This window comes from Rhinoraja longicauda, chromosome 26 (assembly GCF_053455715.1).
Source record: "Rhinoraja longicauda isolate Sanriku21f chromosome 26, sRhiLon1.1, whole genome shotgun sequence".
In the NCBI taxonomy this organism is placed as follows: Eukaryota; Metazoa; Chordata; class Chondrichthyes; order Rajiformes; family Arhynchobatidae; genus Rhinoraja; species Rhinoraja longicauda.
In genome coordinates this window covers 29,133,500-29,158,093 of record NC_135978.1, presented here as the reverse complement: position 1 = coordinate 29,158,093, position 24,594 = coordinate 29,133,500, and the positions used below count along the sequence as shown (strand labels likewise).

At 48.8% G+C, this 24,594-nt stretch overlaps 1 protein-coding gene across 6 annotated transcripts in view; it reads right to left on the bottom strand.

Annotated features, from left to right (window-relative positions):
- sgsm2 (small G protein signaling modulator 2) overlaps positions 1 to 24,594 on the bottom strand; it is a 220,574-nt gene that overhangs the window by 47,532 nt on the left and 148,448 nt on the right. For 2 of the 6 annotated variants that reach the window (XM_078422583.1, XM_078422578.1), the window contains exons 7-12: positions 22,134 to 22,268; positions 17,279 to 17,403; positions 13,584 to 13,651; positions 10,113 to 10,276; positions 8,617 to 8,749; positions 1,747 to 1,884 (exon numbers count right to left, since the gene is read on the bottom strand). In XM_078422583.1, coding sequence (XP_078278709.1) covers positions 1,747 to 1,884; positions 8,617 to 8,749; positions 10,113 to 10,276; positions 13,584 to 13,651; positions 17,279 to 17,403; positions 22,134 to 22,268 — 763 coding nt within the window. The remainder of the gene's footprint in view (positions 1 to 1,746; positions 1,885 to 8,616; positions 8,750 to 10,112; positions 10,277 to 13,583; positions 13,652 to 17,278; positions 17,404 to 22,133; positions 22,269 to 24,594) is intronic. The other 4 variants (XM_078422577.1, XM_078422580.1, XM_078422581.1 and 1 more) reach the window with 2 other exon arrangements.

Below are 24,594 nucleotides of genomic sequence, written 5' to 3'. Positions count from 1 at the left end.
TTCAAGAGAGAGCTAGATAGAGCTCTTAAGGATAGCGGAGTCAGGGGGTATGGGGAGAAGGCAGGAACGGGGTACTGATTGAGAATGATCAGCCATGATCACATTGAATGGCGGTGCTGGCTCGAAGGGCCGAATGGCCTTCTCCTGCACCTATTTTCTATTGTCTATTGTCTATTGTCTAACCAAGCTGCCCTATCTAGCGTGTGGGCCCGTATCCTGCTAAATCTATCCGATCCATGCACCGGTCCAAATGTTTTTTAAATGTCATTGCAGTACACTAGTCCCACCTGCCTGCATTTGGCCCATATCCCTCTAAACCTGTCCTATCCATGTACCTGTCTAAATGTTTCTTAAATGTTACATAGTACCTTCCTCAACTACCTCCTCCGGCAGCCCATTCCACACATCCACCACCCTCTTTGTGAAAGTTGCCCCTCAGGTTCCTATTAAATCTTTCCCCACTCACCTTAAACCAATGTCTTCTGGTTCTTGATTCCCCTACCCTGGGTATAAAAGACTCTGTGCATTCACCTGGCTATTTCCCTCGTGATGTGATACACCTCTCTAAGGTCACCCAAGATCTTCGGTTTCCTCCCACACTCGAAAGACGTACAGGTTTGTTGGTTAATTGGCTTGGGTTTGTACGCTTGGTATAAATGTAAGTTGTCCCTCGTGTGTTAATGTACGGGGATCACTCGGTGGGACGATGGGCCTGTTTCCACGCTGTATTTCTAAACTAAACTAAACTGAATCGCCCCTCAGTCTCCTGCGCTCCAAGGAATAAAGTCCAAAATGCTCAACCTCTCCCTAAAGTTCAGGCCCTCGAGTCCTGGCAACATCCTCGTAAATCTCCCCGGTCTTTCCAGCTTGTAACAATTACATTCAACGTCTCATCATTGTTGTGGCCTTACAATATCCTGACCACCTGTTGACATTATAGAGTGGAAACATTACTGATTGCTCCATGTGGCACAGACCAAACTCAACATAACTACCCTTGAATTGATTCTGCTGCAATATATCTTCAGCCCCTTTCAATAGTTTTTTAGATAGATTATAGATACAGCAAGGAAACAGGCCCTTCGGCCCACCGTCCATGCCGACCAATGGTCACCCACGCACTAGTTCTATCCTACACACTGGGGACAATTTACAGAAGCCAATTAACCTACAAACCTGCAGGTCTTTGCAATGTGGGAGAAAACCGGAGCACCCGGAGAAATCCCGTGCAGGTCACGGGGAGAACGTACAAACTCCATAGACAGCACCCGTGGTCAGGATCGAACCCGGTTCTCTGGCGCTGTACGGAAGCGGCTCTACCCGCTGCGCCACCGTGCCGCCCCTTGTTTTAGGTTTTTGACTTGTTTTCCCATTTTTCTTGTTGCCAAAAAAAGACCACAGTGCAAGGTTTCAGCAGACTTCATGCGAAAATAAATCTGATGTTTTTCCCGGGCCATTCTTCATTCTTCTCCCCCTCCCCGCTGGGTTCCACAGAACGAACTCAGAAGCTCAGTCATGCACTAGTTCAGGCAGTGGGGAGGGGAGGGGTGGGGGTGGGGGTGGGGGTGGGGGGGGGGGGGGGTGGGGGAGATCAGTGTACCAGAGGTTCAAATGGGTCAAAGAGAATTTCTAGATATTTAACCAGTAATGCCAACACTGTTGAATCTTGGGATGAGGTTGAGTACGGTGCACTGCAATAACTTGCATTATCACTTCAAATGTGATTAGGCCAAGGTGCATAAAAACCTTTCATCATTTTAGGAGGTGTGAGGTTCCGAGAGCAGATGAGAGAAATCATTTCATGCAGCCTATCCTCGTCCTCTTCGTCATCTTCCACCGAGATGGAGCGGCTGTCGGCTAAGTGGTGGTAGTTAATAGTTACTGCTTAAAGAAAAGATCGAAAGGGCTGATGAGGAGCACGCCTTCACTGTTCACAGTTCACTCACACACTCGCCCACTTGCGCCGGCCCGCGCTGCCCGCCAGTTAGCCGCGGGACCACACTTTGGCCACCGACCGTCTTCTGAACCCGGCTTTGAAACTGCACACTGTGGCTCAGTGGCTGGAGAACACGCCTCTTAAGAGGCGTTAACACATACACATGTAATCTCTATTCTCGTTTCTTCCCAATCAGCTACTTACAAGAGGGAGATTCATCTCTATTTTTAATTAATACACATCGATGGCAAGCCAAGAATTGGCTTCAATGACTGTGTTAAATAAAGCAAAATATATTGTAAAACACACATTGAGTTTAATGTAGAGACACAGCGCGGAAACCGGCCCTTCAGATGTGGGGGGAAACTGGAATGACGGACGGACACGCACGGGGTCACTGGGCAACTTGCAAACTCCACACAGACAGCAGGCCTGAGGTCAGGATCGAACCTGGGTCTCTGGCGCTGTGAGGCTGTGCTGTCTTGGTAAGGGCATGGAAATCCCTGCAGGGAGAACTTGGAGATCAGCGTGGGAAATGAGATCCAGTTAACAGTCCAGAGAAAGGACGTGGAGGTGGCTGAACAAGGGCGAGGATCACAGTGGCCAGATTGTGAAAAGTAAATAAAAACATTGGCGTGTCCACACAGGGTAGAGTCTGATCACCTGTGCAGATGTTGGTTTAAACCACAGACAGACACAATAAGCTGCAGTAACTCAACGGGTCGGGCAGCATCCCTGGAGTAAAGTAATAGGTGACATTTCTCAACCGGAAACGTCACCCATTCCTTCTCTCCAGAGATGCTGCCTGACCCGCTGAGTTACTCCAGCTTTTTGTGTCTGTCTACGCTCTGATCATTATCCACTGTCGTCCAGAACACCGAAGGCTAAACATTCACTTCCGATCACTGCAGTAAGGCATCGCTGTGTTCGGCCACTTTGTCTCTCCTTCCACACTCCGTGACTGCTGGTGGCCCTCAGTTATAATCTCCGCAGCGCCAGGGGGCTCTTCCACCCACTGCCTACGCTATTCTATCTCAATCCACCTCGTCACGACCGTTCAGCCAAACACACTGGGCAACACCTGCCTCCACAACCAGCTGGGATCGGCATGCGTTAAGAGCAAACACGTCTACGGGGACAGGTCAGCAGCATTGCAAGTATGGTCACAGTGGTGGAGAGGCTGGAGATCAGAGGCATTGCGTCTACAGGGCGGTGGAGAGACCAGGAACATTGCAAATGGAGGGCAATGGGGAGACCAGGGGCATCGTAACTAGAGAGCAGTGGAAAGACCAGGGGCATTGTAACTAGAGAGTGGTGGAGAGACCAGGAGCATTGTAACTGCAGGGCAGTGGAGAGACCTGGAGCATTGTAACTAGAGAGTGGTGGAGAGACCAGAGGCATTGTAACTAGAGAGTGGTGGAGACACCAGGAGCATTACAACTAGAAGGCAATGGAGAGACCAGGAGCATTGTAACTAGGGGTGCCAACTACCTCACTCCTAAATAAGGGACAAGGCCCCACGCCCCACGTGACCTCACCCAGCCAGCGGCCACATGCTCCCGCTCCACCAATGGCGGCCGCCCGGGCCGGGAGGCGGGTCGCTACGCGACCTCCATTAGGCGGCGCCCGGGCCTCCGGTCCTACACTGTCCGGGCCTACAGCGTCCGGGCCTACAGCATCTGGGCCTACAGCGTCCGGGCCTACAGCGTCCGGGACTACAGCGTCCGGGCCTTCAGCGTCGAGGCGTACAGTGGTCCCCAGGCCTAATACGGGGCAAGGGTGGTTCTGTATGGGACAAACCAATTTAGCCCAAAATACGGGATGTCCCGGCTAATACGGGACAGTTGGCAACTCAGCAGTGATGCCTGCAGGGCCCACAGCTTCTTCGGCCTCCCTTTCTCAGTTCTATTAACACTTTTCATCACACAATCTGCAACCCAGGTGCTGGTGACACCCACTGCTCCTACCCACCTCATCTCAGGTGCAACAGTCCCACAGGCAAACACTGAGGTGGGAGAAAGCAGGACTACAAACAGAGGTAGGTAGGCAGACACACACACACATCTAAAATCAGTGATGGTAACCACGAAACTATGGACGGAAATAATATCCCGACGGATCACTAATGGCTCGGGAAGTAAATCTCTTGTCCCTGCGGCTCTGGCCTGTACATCATCGCTGGTTGATGCAGGCTCGGTGGGCCGAAAGGCCTGTTTCTACACTATATCTCCAAACTCTAAACATGAATGGTGTGCTGGCAATAAATCTTCATCAGATGCTGGTCTGGACTCAACCGGAGAACTGACCTCAAATCTGGCTGTCAGATTATGGAGAGGATGTTGGGAGGGACCGTGTAGACAAATCTGTTCCTGGATGAGGAACTACAGCTACAAGGTTGGGTCAGAGAGACTGGTATGGATCTCTTTAAAGAGCTTAGGTCTGGCAGAGGTATGTGAAATAATGATGGTATTTATTCACAAAATACTGGAGTAACTCAGCAGGTCAGGCAGCAATTCGGGAGAGAAGGAATGGGTGACGTTTTGGGTCGAGACCCTTCTTCAGACTGATGTCAGGGGGGGGCGGGACAAAGGAAGGATATAGGTGGAGACAGGAAGATAGAGGGAGATCTGGGAAGGCGGAGGGGAAGAGAGGGACAGAGGAACTATCTAAAGTTGGAGAAGTCGATGTTCATACCGCTGGGCTGCAAACTGCCCAGGCGAAATATGAGGTGCTGTTCCTCCAATTTCCGGTGGGCCTCACTATGGCACTGGAGGAGGCCCATGACAGAAAGGTCAGACTGGGAATGGGAGGGGGAGTTGAAGTGCTTAATGATGGGTCTGGACAGTGTGGATTGAGGGAGGTGGCTACTTCATAAGATCATAAGTAAGATCATAACAGTAGAATTATGCCATTTAGACCATCAAGTCTACTCCGCCATTCAATCATGGCTGATCTATCTCTCCCTCCTAATCCCATTCTCCTGCCTTCTCCCCATAACCTCTGACACCCCGTACTAATCAAGAATCTATCTATCTCTGCCTTAAAAATATCCATTGACTTGGCCTCCACAGCCTTCTGCGGCAAAGAATTCCACAGATTCACCACCCTCTGACTAAAGAAATTCCCCCTCATCTCCTTCCTAAAAGAATGTCCTTTAATCCTGACGCTATAACCTCTAGTCCGGGACTCTCCCACTAGTGGAAACATCCTCTCCACATCCACTCAATCCGAGCTTTCCACTATTCTGTACGTTTCAATGAGGCCCCCCCCTCATTCTTCTAAACTCCAGCGAGTACAGGCCCAGTGCCGTCTTTTAATGGAGGAGGACAGAGATCGGCGGACATGGGCAAGGGCAAGCAAGAGAAAGTGGAAGAGAATTAAGAGTGACCTTTCTTGAGCAGTAAGTGTTTGGGACACTTTGTCTCAAGTCTGCTGCTTTAGTTTAGTTTAGAGATACAGCGCGGAAACAGGCCCTTTGGCCCACTGAGTCCACGCTGACCAGCGAGTCCCCTACACTATATCCCACACACGAAGGACAATTTACAGAAGCCAATTAATCTACAAACCTGCATGTCTTTGAGATAGGGGAGGAAACCGAAGCACTCAGAGGAAACCCACGCGGTCGCAGGGAGAACGTGCAAACTCCACACAGGCAGGTGCCCGTAACCAGAATCGAACCTGTGTCTCTGGCACTGTGGTGCCGCGATGCTGCTGCTGTGCCACTGTACCGCACTGTGCTGTGGTCGAGACAGGTTGCTCAGCTGCCTTCATGAGGGAGCTGGATAAGTGTACAGTGAAGAAATATTTGCGGGGGGTTGGCATGAATGCGATGGGCCGAATGGCTTCTTGCGATGCTGTAGCTATTGCGTGAATTGAAACGGACAGACAGACCAACAGGGGCAGACTGACATAGATACAACTGATGAAAAGCTGAACATAAAACTAGCTCTGCTATTACTCAGGATGATGTCATAAGGTCATAAGGAATAGGAGTAGAATTAGGCCATTCGGCCCATCAACTCTACTCCACCATTCAATCAGTGCTGATCTATCTCTCCCTCCTAACCCCATTCTCCTGCCTTCTCCCCATAACCTCTGACACCCGTACTAATCGAGAATCGATCTATCTCTGCCTTAAAAATATCCACTGACTTGGCCTCCACAGCCTTCTGTGGCAAAGAATCCCACAGATTCACCTCAGAGGTGTCCTCTTGCAATTGTTGGCTTTCACTGAATCTCAAAAAGGTGCCTACTCAAACATGGATGCCTCCAAGATGGCGCCCAACCCAGGCGACCATTTACGTGCTCGCCACAGAGGCAGATCTACAATCACATATTACAACCGCCCCACACTTTTAAATTGACTGCGAATGGCTCGATTGTAATCATGTTTCGTCTTTCCGTTGGCTGGTTAGCACGCGACAAAAGCTTTTCACTGTACCTCGGTACACGTGGCAATAAACTAAACTCAAAGTCTTAGGGTTCCAAGATGCCTCAGTACATGTGCCAATAAATGGACTAAACTAAAGTAAGAATGGATCGACTGGACATATATTAAGGAATGGATTGACTGGGCTTATATAAAGGAATGGATTGACTGGAATTTAGAAGAATGAGAGGGGATGTTATGGAAACATGTAAAATTCTTAAGGGATTGGACAGGCTAGATGCAGAAAAAAATGTTCCTGATGTTGGGGGAGTCCAGAACCAGGGGTCACAGTTTAAGAATAAAGGGTAGGCAAATTAGGACTGAGATGAGGAAAAACCTTTTTACCCAGAGTTGTGAATCTGTAGAATTCTCTGCCACAGAAGGCAATGGAGGCCAATTCAATGGATGTATTCAAGAAAGAGTTAGATATTGCTCTCAGGGCTAACAGAATCAAGGGATATGGGGAGAAAGCAGGAACGGGGTACTGATTCTGGAAAATCAGCCATGATCATATTGAATGGCGGTGCTGGCTCGAAGAGCCGAATGGCCTACTCCTGCACCTATTTTCTAAGTTTCTATGTTTCTAACCTATTTGTACAAAAATTTAAAAAATGTTTGCTTCTTAAACCATGTTGTAAATCAGATTTGCAAACAGCTGGTAAACCTGGTGCAAAATGCCAGACATCTAATACTGTGGGGGTTTAGGTTATTCAATAAATCTGTGGGTGATCAGTGACTTCATATTTCCGTGGATGTGCGAGGTGACTGTGATTTAACGTTGGCTGTTGCATGCACGAAAACAACAGCCCCTGGGAGATGCCCCCAGGCCCTCGTTCCCCTTTCAGATCAAACAAGGACGACAGCACGTCATCAGGCAGACAGAGAGGTGCCATGTCGAAACAAGGAAGACAGATCCAGAATGCTGGAGTACGGGTGGTCACGGTGGCACAGCGGTGGAGTTGCTGCCTTACAGCAAATGCACCACTGGTGACCGGGTTCGATCCTGACTACGGGTGCTGTCCGTACGGAGTTTGCACATTGTCCCCGTGGGTTTTCTCCGAGATCTTCGGTTTCCTCCCACACTCCAAAGACGTACAGGTTTGTAGGTTAATTGGCTCGGTATAAATGTCAAAATTGTCCCTAGTGGGTGTAGGATAGTGTTAGTGTGCGGGGATCGCTGGTCGGCGCGGACCCGGTGGGCCGAAGGGCCCGTTTCCGCGCTGCATCTCTAAACTCAGCGGGGACAAGCAGCATCTCTGGATGGAAGGAATGGGCGTGGTTTCGGGTCAAGACCCTTCTTCAGGCTGAAAGTCAGGGGAGAGGGAGACAGAGATATGGACAGGTAAGGTGTGAAAACGAGAGATCAAATGCGACGAAGTTCAAGGAAAATCATTGCCAGCTTGGGGGACGTGACCACAAAGCAAACAGAATAAAATTAATCAGGACAGTCAGACTGGTCGTAGAACTAGGATGGAGGAGGGATGGAGAGTGAGGGACAGCAAAGGTTACTTGAAGTGACAGAAGTTAATATTCATACCGCTGGGGGTGTAAGCTGCCCAAGCGAAATATGAGGTGCTGTTCCTCCAATTAGCATTAGGCCTCACCGTGACAGCGGCGTAGGCCCAGGACAGAGAGGTCAGTGTGGGAATGGGAGGGGCAGTTAAATGAACTGCTGATATTGGTTGATACACAATAGGTCACAAAGTGTTGGAGTAACTCAGCAGGTCAGGCAGCATCTGGAGAACAGGGAGAGATGACGTTTCGGGTCGAGTCCCTTCTTCAGGGCGGCCCGGCGACGCAGCTGCAGTGTTACTGCCTCACAGCGTCAGGGACCCGGGTTCGATCCTGACTACGGGTGCTGTCTGTACGGAGTTTGTACGTTCTCCCCGTGGGTTTTCTCGGGACCTCCAGTTTCCTCCCACACCCCAAAGATCTACAGACCCACCAATTAGGTTTGTAGGCTAATTGATTTGGTAAAAATTGTAAGTCATCCCAAGTGTGCGTAGTGTGCGGGGATCGCTGGTCGGCGCGGACTCGGTGGGCCGAAGGGCCTGTTTCCACGCTGTATCTCTAAACTAAACTAAAACAGTAATTCCAGGTACACTAATAACGCAAAGACATGAACACTGAAACACACTTGTGTTTCAATGAACCAGGAAGGTCACAAACAGCCCAATGGCAGCAAACATAAGGAGTTAGCCGGGAATCAGTAGGTAAACTGGCAGCAGTAACTCACTGTCGATAAACTCACCATAGTCATTCTTCTGTCCGGGATAGATTATTCTGAACACATAATCAGTAGCTACTTCTTCCACCATCGGTTCCTCTTGGTCGATGGACTTGGCTTTGCTGTTCCTTTTCCGCAGTTTTGGAAACACTTTACCCTGAAATTTGGGCGAAGCAAATGATGAGTTACAAAACCAGATCTTTTTACATATCAGAAATTAGTTTAGTTTCGAGATACAACGTGGAAACTGTCCCTTCGGCCAACGGAGTCCACGCCAACCAGCGATCCCCCGCACACTAACACCATCCTACACACACTAGGGTCAATTTGCAATTTTACTAATCCAATTAGCCTGCGTTTTTGGATCATGGGAGGAAACCGGCGATCCCGGAGAAAACCCACGCAGGTCACGGGGAGAAGGTACTCTGTTACTCTTGTGAACAACTAGAGATTTGCTCAGGAGTAAAATTAAAACCCTAGTCAACTATTGCCAATCTGAGCTTGATCTAAGACCTGTGGAAGGAGGCGGAAAGTCAGGTTGTACGAGGATTTATATTAATGTTTTATATCAATGTTTACATTAATGTTTCATTAGATTATTAAGTTTGCGGGTGACACAGAAATAGGTGAGATTGTAGAAAGTGAAGTTCAAAGCAGACAAAGATCAAGGCAATGTAGAACGGTTCATTGTTGGCCGAGGGGAGGGTGATAACGAGGTATACAAACAGTAACATTAATCAGGACAGTGAAACTAGTCGGAGAACTAACGTGGCAATGAATGAATTCCACAGATTCACCACCCTCTGTCTAAAGAGATTCCTCCTCATCTCTTTTCTAAAGGAACATCCTTTTATTGCGAGTGTCCTCTATCCAGGCCTGTCATTAGGTTCCTCTCCTTTTTTTAAAGTCATCAGTGTTTTAATAGATTCATCAATTAAGTGTAATCAGTTTGAAACCGATGATGAGGGTCCCTTCACGGGAAGGCAGCAGTTTGCAAACAGACGAGATCGTCATTGAGTCATAACGTGATACATCGTGGAAGCAAGCCCTTCGGCCCAACTTGCCCACACGGGCCATCATGTCCCTGGCACTATTCCCACCTGCCCGCGTTTGCCTCGTATCCCTCCAAACCTGTCCTATCCATATAGCTGTCCGACTGTTTCTTGAATATTGGGATAGTTCCTGCCTCAACTACCTCCTTTGACACCTTGGTCCACACACCCACCAGCCTTTGTGTGGAAATGTTTCCCCTGCAGATTCCTATGACATCCTTTCTTCTTCACCTCAAACCTGTCCTCTGGTCCTCAATTCACCCACTCCGGGCAAGAGACTCTGTGCATCTTCCCGATCTATTCCTCACATGGTTTTATAACACCTCTATAAGATCTCCCCACATCCTCCTGCGCTCCAAGGGATAGAGAACCAGCCTGCTCAACCCCTCCCTACAGCCCAGAACCTCTGGTCCTGGCAACATCCTCCTAGGTCTTCCCTGTACCGTTTCCAGCTTGATGTCGACCTACCTTTCCTCGCTGTGACCAGAGTGGTGGATCCAGCTGCCCCCGTGGTAACAGGCCATTCTCAAGGCAGGAGAGGAAGGCTAATAGGTGCCCACCCTGGGGGAAGTGGAGCGGAGGTCTCTGGATTCCATCCTGACTCACCAACACCAAGGTACCGCCACTGTCAGCTGGTGGAAGGGAAATAATATTATCCATCACGTGCATGCCATGCACTAATCAACAGTGGAGACGAGAGACTTGCATTTATTTACATCTCAGATCCTTTCCATAACATAGAAAAATTGCTCAACAATCAATTAATATTTTATTAAGTATAGTCATAAGTATGTCTTATTATAAGTATGGTCATTTTGTACCATGGAGATGGAACAGTCAACTTGCATACAGCTATCAACACCTGGTGATTACAGCATTATCTATTATTTGTTTTGAATACTTTGTTGATTAGTCTTCAATTCAATCGCTTTTAATTGTTTTTTGGCGATACGGCGCGGAAACAGGCCCTTCAGCCCTCCGAGTATGCGCCGATCCTCGATCGCACATTCACACGCGTTCTATGTTATCCCACTTTCTCGTCCACTCCATGCACAGGAAGGGGTAATTTACAAAGGGACATTTAACCTGCAAAGCTTGCATGTCTTCGGGATGTGGGGGGAAACAGGAGCCCCCGGAGAAAGCCCACGCAGGCCACGGGGAGAATGTGCAAAATCCGCACAGTCAGCACCCAGAGGTCAGGATCGAACCTGGGTCTCTGGTGCTGTGAGGCAGCAGTTCTACCAGCTGCGCCACTGTGCCGACTAAACAGTGCCATGGGATGCTTTACCACCCGTTGAGACAGGAGACAGTTCTATGCTTTAATGTGTCTTCTCAAAATGAGCATTTCCAACAGTGGAGTATTCCCTCTGAGACCTTTGTGTTTAACACTCCCTTAAGTGGGAATTGAATTCAGTCTTCTGGTACAGAGGCAAGTGTGCACTAGCAGAGCTGTTACTGACAGGTAAAGAATAAACAATCACAGTAATAAGTTTTATAATCCTTATCCAACTACATAACATGTAACATCATTGATAATATTTTAGATTCAGGTAGCGTGGAGTAACGCATGTTCCTGTCATGTTAATTGGATCTAATGCGATTGATGAATTAGGGCCTCCATTTTGTAACCAAGACCTGGTTTTACTGTTAATCAAGTTTCTGCGTAATCTTGTCACCTGAGAATGTAAAAGCTGTACCAAAGTCACGCTCAGATCAGTTTCGACCGGTCTCCTGGTGCGCACCAGTTGTAATAAATCGCCCGTTACTTTGAACACCAGCTCCACATGGCCTTTACAGAGCGGCACAGTGGCGCAGCGGTAGAGTTGCTGCCTTACAGTGCTTCCAATGCCAGAGACCCAGGTTTGATCCTGACCACGGGTGCTGTCTGCACGGAATTTGTACGTTCTCCCCGTGACCCGCGTGGGTTTTCTCTGAGATCTTTGGTTTCCTCCCACACTTCGAAGACGTACAGCTTTGTAGGTTAATTGGCTCGGTATAAGTGTAAATGGTCCCTTGCGTATGTAGGATAATGTTAATAATGTGTGGGGATCGCTGGTCAGTGCTGTCTCAGTGACTATATCTCTAAAACTGCTCCTGCAATCCTAATCCAACAAAATCAGTGGAAACTCCTCAAAGGGTCTCTCCCCATAAAGGGTTTTCTCCAGAATTGCTGCCTGACCGCCTAAGTTACTCCAGACTTTTGTGTCTATCTTCAGTGTAAACCAGCATCTGCAGTTCCTCCATACACAACCTAAGGGCGGCACGGTGGCGCAGCGGTAGAGTTGCTGCCTTACAGCGAATGCAGCGCCGGAGACTTAGGTTCGATCCCGACTACGGGCGCCGTCTGTACGGAGTTTGTACGTTCTCCCCGTGAACCGTGTGGGTTTTCTCCGAGATCTTCGGTTTCCTCCCTCACTCCAAAGACGTACGGGTCTGTAGGTTAATTGGCTGGGCAAATGTAAAAATTGTCCCTAGTGTGTGTAGGATAGTGTTAGTGTGCGGGGATCGCTGGGCGGCGCGGACCCGGTGGGCCGAAGGGCCTGTTTCCGCGCTGTATCTCTAAATCTAAAAAAAAAATCTAAAAATCTAAATCTAAACCTAGGGACCAGCCTAGATTAGTTTAGAGATACAACGCAGAAAAAGGCCCTTCGGCCCACCGGGTCCGTGCCGACCAGTGATACCCGTACACTAGCACTATCCTACACACACTGGAGACAATTTACAACTTTACCGAAGACAATTAACCTACAAACCTGCACGTCTTTGGGATGTGGGAGGAGCACGGAGTTACCCGGAGGAAACCCACGCGGTCACGGGGAGAACGTGCAAACTCCACAATGACAGCACCCGTAATCAGGATCGGACCCAGGTCTCTGGAGCTGTGAGGCAGCAGCTCTACCGCTGCGCCACCGTGCCGCCCCACAGGTGTGTGGTCTCCTCTGTGTGGACTGCATACTTTCTCCCTGTGACTGCGTTGTCGACCTGTGGGTGCTCTAGTTGGCAGGTGCACGGTACAGGCGGGTGGCAGTGGTAGGAGGGTGGAAGAAGATGATGTTAGCACATTAGCACAATCTACATCCCGAGTGATTCTATTCTTTCCCGTACAACAGGGATATCATGTGTCTGCAATTAGAGACACAAACCGTGCCTTGCAATATTACCAGGTCAACAAAACGTAGTGAGAGAGAGAGAGAGAGAGCTACAGGGAAATTAATGGAAGATTGCTCTGAGACTCAGCATAAGGTCAATGTGCCAAATGGCTGCCCCGGAAAATATAATACAATAATTAACTTTACATATTAAAATATTAAAAAATATGAAATTGGTGGCATCAAGTATTGGAAGAAGTATCGGATATGGGGTGAAAGCAGGAACGGGGTACTGATTTTGGATGATCAGCCACGATCATATTGAATGGCGGTGCTGGCTCGAAGGGCCGAATGGCCTACTCCTGCACCTGTTCCCTATGTTTCCATGTTTCTAAGAAGAGCATCAACAATGCAGATCAGTCTGAAGAAGGGTCTTGACCCGAAATGTCGCCCATTCCTTCTCTCCTGAGATGCTGCCTGACCCGCTGAGTTACTCCAGCATTTTGTGAATAAATACCTTCAACAATGCAGATGGTCGTTATGTATAAGAAAATAACTGCAGATGCTGGTAGAAATCGATTTATTCACAAAATGCTGGAGTAACTCAGCAGGTCAGGCAGCATCTCGGGAGAGAAGGAATGGGTGACGTTTCGGGTCGAGACCTGAAGAAGGGTCTCGACCCGAAATGTCACCCATTCCTTCCTCTCCGAGATGCTGCCTGACCCGCTGAGTTACTCCAGCATTTTGTGAATATGCAGATGGTCCTTCTTCAAACCCACACTATTAACGGGCAAACATTTCATATTCAAAGCAAAGTGTGGCGGAGAGGCCGATGTGAAAGACTACTCACGCTGTTGATGGCAATGGATGCAGACTATCTGATGTAACGGCACAGTTAAGGCGTAATCCCAGTAGACACTGAAAATAAGCCAAACAAAAATAAAGTTGTTTTACGAATACAGAATCTCTTTCGCACTTTGATGACTTTTAACCAATATTTGATTGCCAGTTTTGTTGCAATCCACTCGTTGCGATTCCTTCAACCCACATGGTAATCGTGCGTGGAACTGAAACACAAACGTACAGGTGCCGGAGATCTGAAATGAAATCAGGTCATGCAGTATCTGTGGAAGGTGAATCCCATTCCTATCCTCCATCTTCACCTCCAGATTCAGGGCCAGTTTCCTCCCAGCTGTTATCAGGCAACTGAACCATCCTGAACAATGCCAGGGAGCCAGGTTCGATCCCGACTACGGGTGCTGCCTGTACAGAGTTTGTATGTTCTCCCCCTGACCACGTGGGCTTTCTCCGGGTGCTCCGGTTTCCTCCCACATTCCAAGGATGTACAGGTTTGTAGGCTAATTGGCTTCAGTAAAATTGTAAATTGTCCCTAGTTTGTAGGATGGTGATAGTGTACAGGGATCGCTGATCGGCGTGGATTCGGTGGGCCGAAGGGCCTGTTTCCATGCTGTGTCTCCAAACTAAACTAAACTACACTAAAGCAGTCGTGAGCTGCTATCTACCTCATTGAAGACCCTTGGACTATCTTTGATCGGACTTTATTTTGCATTAAAAGTTATCCCCTTCATCATGTATCTGTACACTTTGGACAGCTTGGTTGTAATCATGTGCGGTCTTTCCGCTGACTGGTTTACATGCAACAAAAACGTTTCACTGTACCTCGGCACACGTGACTATAAAACTAAACTGTTTCGTTTTTAATCTTAATTATGCAACCTCACAGCCAAGATGTACATGTTCAGTCAGAGAGTAGTAAATCTGTGGAATTCTCTGCCTCAGAAGGCAGTGGAGGCCAATTCTTTGAATGCATTCAGGAGAGAGCTAGATAGAGCTCTTAAGGATAGCGGAGTCAGGGGGTATGGGGAGAAGGCAGGAACGGGGTACTGATTGAGAATGATCAGCCATGATCACATTGAATGGCGGCGCTGGCTCGAAGGGCCGAATGTCCTACTCCTGCACCTATTGTCTATTGTCTATTGAAAGATTCCCATCAGTTTCTTCCACCCAATACTCTCACTGGGTTTTTCATACTAAAGTTACCTGAAGGAAATTCCTGATTTTAAGTCGGAAAGTTTCCTGAGGATGTTGCCAGGACAAGAGGGCCTGAGCCTTCGGGAGAGGTTGGGCAGGTTAGAACTTTATTCCGTGGAGCGAGGGAGGCTGAGGGTAATCTTATAGTGTATAACATAATGAGGGGAATAGATCGGGTGAATGCTTTAACCTCAAGTAGGGGAATCATGGCGGTGCTGGCTCGAAGGGCCGAATGGCCTCCTCCTGCACCTATTGTCTATTGTTTATTGTCTATTGAATCTGAGGGACAACTTTCTCACACAGAGGCTGGTGGGTATATGGAATAAGCTGCCAGAGGAGGTAGTTGAGGCAGGCCCTATAACACCATTTAAAGGACACTTGAGCAGGTACATGGATAGGTATGGTTTAGCGGGACATGGGCCAAACGCGGTTTAGCGGGTAGACTCAAAGTGCTGGATTAACTCAGCGGGTCAGGCAGCATCTCTGGAGGAAAAGGATGGGTGATGCTTCGGGTCAGAACCCTTCCTCAGATCGACCCGAAACGTTACATTCACCCTTCAATTCCGACCCGAAACATCACCTTTTTCTCCAGTGACCCGCTGAGTTAATCCAGCTCTTTGTGTCTATCTGCGGTATAAACCTGTATCTGCAGTTCCTTCCTACACCAAATTAAATAAGGCAGTTGTGACTCTTAAGGTCAAATGTGCCTGTCAAACCGCCCGAGGGAAGGGCCTAATAACTTCCAGACGACAATCTTAGATTTATACGAGAAAAAAAAATACTCATCTTTCCAGACTGGGGTGTGTTTTTTAAATTGCTGCGCTGTAAAGGTTTCGAGGGTTATAGTCTGAACAGGGGCAAGTGAGACTAGCTTAGATGGAGAGCATCTTGGTCGGCATGGGCGAGATGGGCTGAAGGACCTCTTATGTACTGTGTGACTCTATGAAATTCTTGATTCTGGGATACACACTGAACACTGCAGGTAATGCTGGTACTCACACTGGCAATGCCTGCTGTCCTGCCAATGGGCTGTACACAGAACAACACAAAACTACAAAACACCATTGATGCTGTTTATTCACAAAATGCTGGAGTAACTCAGCAGGTCAGGCAGCATCTCGGGAGAGAAGGAATGGGTGACGTTTCGGGTCGAGATCCTTCTTCAGACTGAAGAAGGGTCTCGACCCGAAACGTCACCCATTCCTTCTCTCCCGAGATGCTGCCTGACCTGCTGAGTTACTCCAGCATTTTGTGAATAAATCGATTTGTTCCAGCATCTGCAGTTATTTTCTTATACCATTGATGCTGTAATCCTGAAATAAGGCCAGGAAATAGTATGAACGGATTCCCACATGCAAGGAAAACGCAGATCAATGCTTCGGAAAACTTTTAGGCAATTAGCAATCTATATACTAAAACTCTTGTTTGTCTGTTGTTTGTTCCTGAACTACAGCCAAAACGGTACACGATAGTGTGACAATTTTAGGCCCAACTTGCTCACCTTTGGTGCTATTGGAAGAAGTTTAATTGAAATCGGTGTTATATTTTTAAAGTTATTCACATTTTAAAGTTTAAATCTATCTCCTATGGAGGGGGGAGGGAGGGGGGGAGGGAGAGAGGGAGGGGTTGGAGGAAGGGAGGGGAAGTAGGGAGAATAAGCGGGGTTGAGGGGGATGGAGTGGGAGGGAGGGGAAGGGGGGAGGGGAGGGGGAGGGAAGGGGAGGGGGTGGAGGGAGGGGAGGAGGGAGGGGGAGAGGAGGGGGAGTGGGGGAGGAGGGAAGGGGAGGAGGGAGGGAGGGGGAGGGGGAAGGGGTGAGGGAGGGGTGAGGAGATGGTGCTGCACCAATGCAGGAGAGGTTTGGGCCCAACTGGTCCACTTGGTCTAGTATATTATAAAACACAAAGTGCTGGAGGAACTCAGCGGGGCAGGCAGCATCCGCGGAGGGAACGTTTTGTTTCGTTTAATTTAGTTTAGAGATACAGCGCGGAAAAAGGCCCTTCGGCCCACCGAGTCCGCGCCAACCAGCGACCCCCTCACATTAACACTATCCTGCGCACTAGGGATAATTTACAATTACACCAAGCCAATTAGCCTACAAATCTGTACGTCTTTGGAGTGTGGGAGGAAACCGGAGCACCCAGAGAAAACCCACGCAGGTCACGGGGAGAAGGTACAGACTCCGTGCAAACAAACACCCGTCGTCAGGATCGAACCCGGGTCTCTGGTGCTGTAAGGCAGCAACTCTACCGTTGTGCCACCAGGAGGCGTTCCAAGTCGGAGGTCTAAGGGATTCTTACCCGAAATAACGTCCGCCCAATTCCCTCCACGGATGCTGACTGACCTGTTGAGTTCTTCCAGCACTGTGTTTTGCACACAGGAGTCCTTCATCTCTTGTCCTGCAACAATCTATTGCATCAGGTGCACAAAGCTCCAAGCACAGGGCAGAAACAGTCGCTCCAGCATCAGTGGTAATGGGAATGAACTCAGCTTACCTCTTCTCCAGCTCAGAATCCCCAAGTGTTCCGTTCATGAGTTGATTAGGGGTCCACTTCAGCGTTAGGTGGTCTGCTGACTGGTGAAGCGACAGGTACCCTGGAACCGTCTCCACGTCCTCCTTCTGTCCGAACAAGTTCATACGTTACAGGAGCAGAATTAGGCCGTTCGGCTCATCAAGTCTTCTCCGTCATTCAGTCATGACTGATCTACCTTTCACTCTCAACCCTATTCTCCTGCCTTCTCCCCGTAACCCCTGACACCCGTACTAATCAAGAATCAAGCGATCTCCACCTTAAAACTATCCACTGACTTGGCCTCCACAGCCTTCTGAATTCCACAGATTCACCACCCTCTGACTAAAGAAATTCCTCATCATCTCCTTTCTGAAGGTATATCATGTTCATAGATTTATAAGTGATAGGAGCAGAATTAGGCCATTCAGCGCAACAAATCCAACCCCGCCATTCATTCTTTCCCTCTTAACCCCATTCTCCTGCCTTCTCCCCATAACTCCTGACACCCGTACTAATCAAGAATCTATCTATCTCTGCCTTAAAAATATCCACAGCCGTCTGTAACAATGATTTCCACAGATTCACCATCCTCTGGCTGAAGAAATTCCTCCTCATCTCTTTTCTAAAGGTACGTCCTCTAATTCTGAGGCTGTGGCCTCTGTCCCTGGACTCTCCCATCAGTAGAAACATCCTCTCCACATCTGCTCTATCCAGGCCTCTCACTGTTTGGTGTGCTGGCTCGAAGGGCCGAATGGCCTACTCCAGCACCTATTTTGCTGTGTTTTCTTTTCTATGTTTCTATGGAGAGTATGTTTGCAGGTAATGTGACCTGCAAGTGGGAGGGTTTCAAAAGTGACACCGTGAGTACAGGTTCCCCATTAGGATGAAGGGCAAACCTGGCAGGTTTGGGGAACCCTGGTTGATGAGATATTGAGGCTCTGATTAGAAAACACAAGACATTGGCCAGAGTTAGGCCGAAGGTGGTCTTCTCTGGAGAGAAGGAATGGGTGATGTTTCGGGTCGAGACCCTTCTTTAGCTGGTAGTCAAGGGAAAGGAAAGTCCCAAGAGATGTTACGAGTACATTAACTACATCGCCCCCATGTAGCTCGCTGTGATTGTTTAGTTTAGAGATACAGCACCGAAACAGGCCCTTCGGCCCACCGAGTCCGCGCCGACCAGCGATCCCCGCATATTAACACTATCATACACATACTAGGGACAATTTACACTTATACCAAGCCAATTAACCTACAAACCTGTACGTCTTTGGAGTGTGGGAGGAAACCGAAGATCTTGGAGAAAACCCACGCAGGTCACCGGGGAGAACGTGCAAACTCCGTACAGACAGCGCCCGTAGTCAGGATCGAACCCGGGTCTCTGGCGCTGTAAGGTAGCAGCTCTACCACTGAGCCACCGTGCCACACGAGGATGCGTGTTCGGGGACCAGAGTAAATCAGACGGCTACTGCTTCACTCCCACTAAAGAACTCTGGACTTCCATCTCCAATCCCAACCCCACCATCAGGAGAAGCCAAGTGGGTCATGGTCGAGGACTCGGGAATGCCAGCCTTGCCAATGTTAAGGCTGACTCACAGGGGCCAGGTACCAGACTGGTGCACGGTGCCAACCAGTGGTAAAACGTAAAAGGGGCACCAGCTCGTTTAATCAGCTGCAGAGTTGACCACCAAACGCTCGGCCAAAAGGTTTCGGAAGAGGTCAAGCCACCAAAGAGTAGCCGATTGTGGCTGGCGGCCGGTTAGTCTTGGAGCATGCGATGCTGCAAACACGAGGGGTGAAGGATTCCTCTTATCAAAGCTGTGCAGTGGTTAGCACTCTGCGTTGTGGCCGCAGCAACCTCGGTTCGCAATAATTGGGCGGTCACGGTGGCGCAGCGGTAGAGTTGCTGCCTTACAGCGAATGCAGTGCCGGAGACCCGGGTTCCATCCCGACCACAGGCGCCGTCGGTACGGAGTTTGTACGTTCTCCCCGTGACCTGCGTGGGTTTTCTCCGAGATCTTCGGTTTCCTCCCACACTCCAAAGACGTTCAGGCTTGTAGGTTAATTGGCTTGGTATAAATGTAAAAATTGTCCCGAGTGTGTGTAGGATAGTGTCAGTGTGCGGGGATCGCTGGTCGGCGCGGACCCGGTGGGCCGAAGGGCCTGTTTCCGCGCTGTATCTCTAAACTAAACTAAACTAAAAATTAAGAATAAAACGGTGGCTAGGGAAAGAATAGATGTACTTAAACACGAGCGTGGCTGTCTATGTGTGGAACTGCAAGAGGTTGGGGAGAAGTTACATGAATACTTCTCATCCGTTCTAATAAGTTTTTTTGAAAGAGGGTTGCTGAGGTCAGGGCAATGGACGTTGGCCACGTGGACTTCAGCACTCTGGTGCTGCACCACCGTGCCTCTGCTGACTTACAAAAGAAAGGCACAAAGTACTGGAGTAACTCAGCGGGTCAGGCAGCATCCTTGGAGAACTCGGAGAGGCGACTTTTTGGATGGGACCATTCTTCTTCTTCAGATTCCATTGAATGAGAAACGATCTCTTTACAGTGTCAGTATCAGCTTGTCCACCAGAGGGGGCAACGTCAGCAAACTTGTGACACACCTGTTGTGACACAGTGTGAAACATAGAAACATAGAAAATAGGTGCAGGAGTAGGCCATTCAGCCCTTCGAGCCTGTACCGCCATTCAATATGATCATGGCTGATCATCCAACTCAGTATCCCGTACCTGCCTTCTCCCCATACCCCCTGATCCCTTTAGCCACAAGGGCCACATCTAACTCCCTCTTAAATATAGCCAATGAACTGGCCTCAACTACCTTCTGTGGCAGAGAATTCCACAGATTCACCACTCTCTGTGTGAAAAAAAACTTTCTCATCTCGGTTCTAAAAGACTTCCCCCTTATCCTTAAACTATGACCCCCTTGTTCTGGACTTCCCCTCGGAAGGGTCCCGACCCGAAACATCGCCTCTCCATGTTCTCCAGAGATGCTGCCCGAGCTGTCGACTTACTCCGTGTTCTCTAGAGATGCTGCCTGAGCCACTGAGTTACTCCAGCACTTTGTATCCTTTTGTCACACAGAAGAGGTGTGGTCACTTCACTGACCACACCTGCAGAGTTCAGGAAAACAACTGTTCTTGTGCTGTGTTAAGCTTTAGTACACAGCAGAAGAACAGGTGTTTTCCTGAACTCAAGCTTTAGCAGGGGCTCACGTTGTTGACCTCCCCGTGGTGAGCCCTGTCAACTGACCTCAGTCAGGCGAATGACAACAAACAGAGACAGCAGAAGCAGAAGCAGCTTCATAACCTCTGCTGCCTCAAACGCAAGAAGAGGTTTTAGTATTTTTGTTTTAGAGATACAGAGCGGAGACAGGCCCCATCGGCCCACCATGTCCACACCGGAGGTCTCGGAGAAAACCCACGCAGGTCACAGGGAGAACTTGCAAACTCCATACAGACAGCACCCGTGGTCAGGATGGAACCCGGGTCTCTGGCGCTGTAAGGCAGCAACTCTACCGCTGCGCCACCGTGCCGAGTCTGGAGTGATGGGGAGGGTTTGAAATTAGGACAGTCCAACGTCAACGGCAGTACAAGATGCCTCAGAACACAAAGTGCTGGAGTAACTCCGCAGGTCAAGCAGCATCTCTGGAGGGCAGAGATAGGCAAATATTTCAGGTCGGGACCCTCTTGAGGTACTCGAGCACCCGGTGTTCTCTCCAAGATTCCAGCATTTGCAGGTCCTTGTGTCTAACATCGCTGCCTCATGCAGGGCTGTATAACTATCTCTGGCGCCCAGTCCAGGCGACTAATTACGTTCTCGCCACAGAGGCAGATCTTCAATCACATATTACAATCGCTCCACACCTTTAAATGTCCCTGTACGCTGTAAACGGCTCGATTGTAATCATGTGTTGTCTTTCTGCTGTCTGGTTAGCACGCAACAAAAACTTTTCACTGTACCTCGGTACACGTGACAGTGATCCAAACAGATCTAAATTATTATTCCGCACACAATTGCTGTCAACATTAAATCTCTTACTTCAATCGTTCTGATTCACTGGTGATTCATGTTATCAATTGTGACAATGATTATTTAACTGCCTTTTGATTTTTTTTTAGAAAGGTGCCTGGTGGCATTCCAAAGCAATTTAAACTTGACGAGACTGTCAGATTTTTCGATATGTTCAACAGATAGAGACAATAAATTTAATTTTTTTTTGTGGATCCATAACGGTTTAGATTCGCTGACAAAATTATTGATCGACAACATCATTTAATTTCTTCTCATTACTGGCACAACCGTAGAATGCTTTGTGCTACAGAATCACCATACTAACCCGGATCTAATCACTGTGGTCGGACAGCTGAATTAACTCCAACACACACACACACACACACACACACACACACACACACACACACACACACACACACACACACACACACACACACACTCACTCACACACACACACACACACACACACACACACATACACACACCAGTTAATGTACAGTGTGTGTACATAGAACATCACTGTGGCACAATGGTGAAGCTGCTGCCTCATAGCGCCAGAGACTCGGGTTCAATCCTGACTACGGGTACTGTCTGTAACTGCAAGGGTTTTCTCCGGGTGCACTGGTCTCCTCCCACACTCCAAAGGCGTGCAAAGGTTCATTGCCTTTGGTAACATCGTAAATTGTCCCCCTAGTGTGTCGGAATAGTGGTAGTGTACGCGGACTCGGTGGGGCAAAGGTCTTGTTTCTGCACACGTTGACATTGGTGGCCTTGTTGCCTCGGGTTACCGTTTCCCAGCTGGGCGCTACTTACTGGCTGGACCAGCACGTTGTTCTTTCCGTACAGAAGGTGTGTTCTGGAGTTTTGATGCAATGACTCCACATATTCCCTGGCCGAAGCTGCAAACTTGTCTTCCGACATGCTTCCACTCGAGTGACGCTTCCTTATCTGCAAATATACAAATTCGACCGCTTAATTAAACGAGGGGATGACTTATGCTTCCGTAGGTTCACATCCTGACTCCCGATACTTTGTCCGTGTGGGGATCTGTCAGCCCGTCAGCCATGATCGTTTGTGTCAGCAGTAAGGAGGGTCTCAAGTCAGCCCAGGCCCTACCCGATCAGGTTCAGCTTAGTGTATTGTCACGTGGACCAAGGGACAATGAAAAGCTTTCGTTCCGTGCCATCCAGTCAGCGGAACGTCACCTTCGTTGTCACCTTCTCCTAGCTAACAAAGATCTATTCTACATCTTCCCCGAGCCCCGTCCCCTTTGATGTCTGTTTCACACCTTACACCTCCTTATCTCTGTGTCTCCCTCTCCCCTGATTCTCAGTCTGAAGAAGGGTCTCGACCAGAAACGTCACCCATTCCTTCTAACAAGAGGCCCTGCTCAGTTACTCCAGCATTTTGTGTCTATCAGCAGAAAGACTGATTATAATCGAGCCATTTACAGCGTAGACACATGATAAGGGAATGACGTTTATTGCAAGATAAAGCCAGCAAAATTCTAATCAAGGATAGTCCGAGGGTCATCAATGAGGTAGATAGTAGTTCAGGACTGCTCTCTGGTTGTGGTGGGACGGTTCAGTTGCCTGACAACAGCTGGCAAGAAACTGTCCCTGAATCTGGAGGTGTACATCTGTACCTCTTGCCTGATGGGAGAGGGGAGAAGAGGGAGTGGCCAATGTGGCCTTGATCATGCTGCTGGCCTTGCAGAGGCAGCGCGAGGTGTAGATGGAGTCAATAGAAGGGAGATAGATTCAAAGTGCTGGAGTAACTCAGCAGGACAGTCAGCATCTCGGGAGAGAAGGAATGGGTGACGTTTCGGGTCGAAGGGAGGTTGGTTTGTGTGATGGTCTGGGCTGCGTCCACAATTCGCTGCAATTTCCTGCGGTCTTGGATGGAGCCGTTCCCAAACAAATCTTGCGATGGCCAAGATCGCAACCATTCCCTCAAGCACACAGCAGTGTGGTGGGCCCGACTGTGAAGAGTGAGGGTGAGACCAGACACCCTCATGTGGCCAGCACACTTACTCAGAGCTCCTACCAGGAGGGTTTATAAATCCTACGCCCTTTAATAAGTGCGACAATGCAGAGGTGTTCAGGAATTACAACACAGATTTACGTGAAAGCTAAAGATCGACACAAAAGTGCTGGAGTAACTCAGCGGGTCGGGCAGCATCTCTGGAGAAAAGGGACGGGTGACGTTTCGGGTCGAGACCCTTCTTCAGACGGAGAGTCAACGGAGAGGGAGACTAGAGGTATGAAAAGGTACCAAACAAATCAGAGCCGGCACTGATGGCCAAGGAAAGGTGGAGCCCACAATGGTCCATTGCTGGCTGTGGAAGGGGTGATAACAAAGGGATACTGCCCTCCCTGGAGCACCTGTTCAGCCTACGCTGCCTCAGTAGAGCAGGCAAAATAATAAAAGATCCATCCCACCCCGGCCACCGTCTGTTTGTTCATCTGCCCTCTGGTCGACGTTTCAGGTCGATCAAATCCCGAACAAACAGACTTAAGAGCAGTTTTTACCCCAGGGCCATACGAGAACTGAACACTACCTTTGCACTAGGCAACACCGTTAAAAAATCTTGTACTTAATTTAATTGTATTTAATTGTATTTATGTATTTATTTGTTTTTGCATTTATTGCATATATGTTTGTACGCACCGTCAGGATTGGCTATTTTTTTTATTTCGTTGTACTCGTTGCAATGACAATAAATGAATATTATTATTATTATTATTATTATACGAAGAGTGAAACTCGCAGGACGACCAGGGTGAGGGGGGGGGCAGTGAGAGGGGGAATGCAAGGGTTGCTTGAAGTCAGAGAAATCAAGATTCATACCGCTGGGGTGTGAGCTGCCCAGGTCCAGAACAAGGGGCCACAGTTTTAGAATAAGGGGTCGGCCATTTAGAACGGAGATGAGGAAAAACTTTTTCAGTCAGAGAGTTGTGAGTCTGTGGAATTCTCTGCCTCAGAAGGCAGTGGAGGCCAATTCGCTGAATGCATTCAAGAGAGAGTTAGATAGAGCTCTTAAGGATAGCGGAGTCAGGGGGTATGGGGAGAAGGCAGGAACGGGGTACTGATTGAGAATTATCAGCCATGATCACATTGAATGGCGGTGCTGGCTCGAAGGGCCGAATGGCCTCCTCCTGCACCTATTGTCTATAAAATACGAGGAGCTGTTCCTCCAATTTGTCTGTGGCCTCACTCTGACAGTGGAGGAGGCCCAGGACAGAAAGGTCAGTGTGGGAATGGGAGTTAAAAT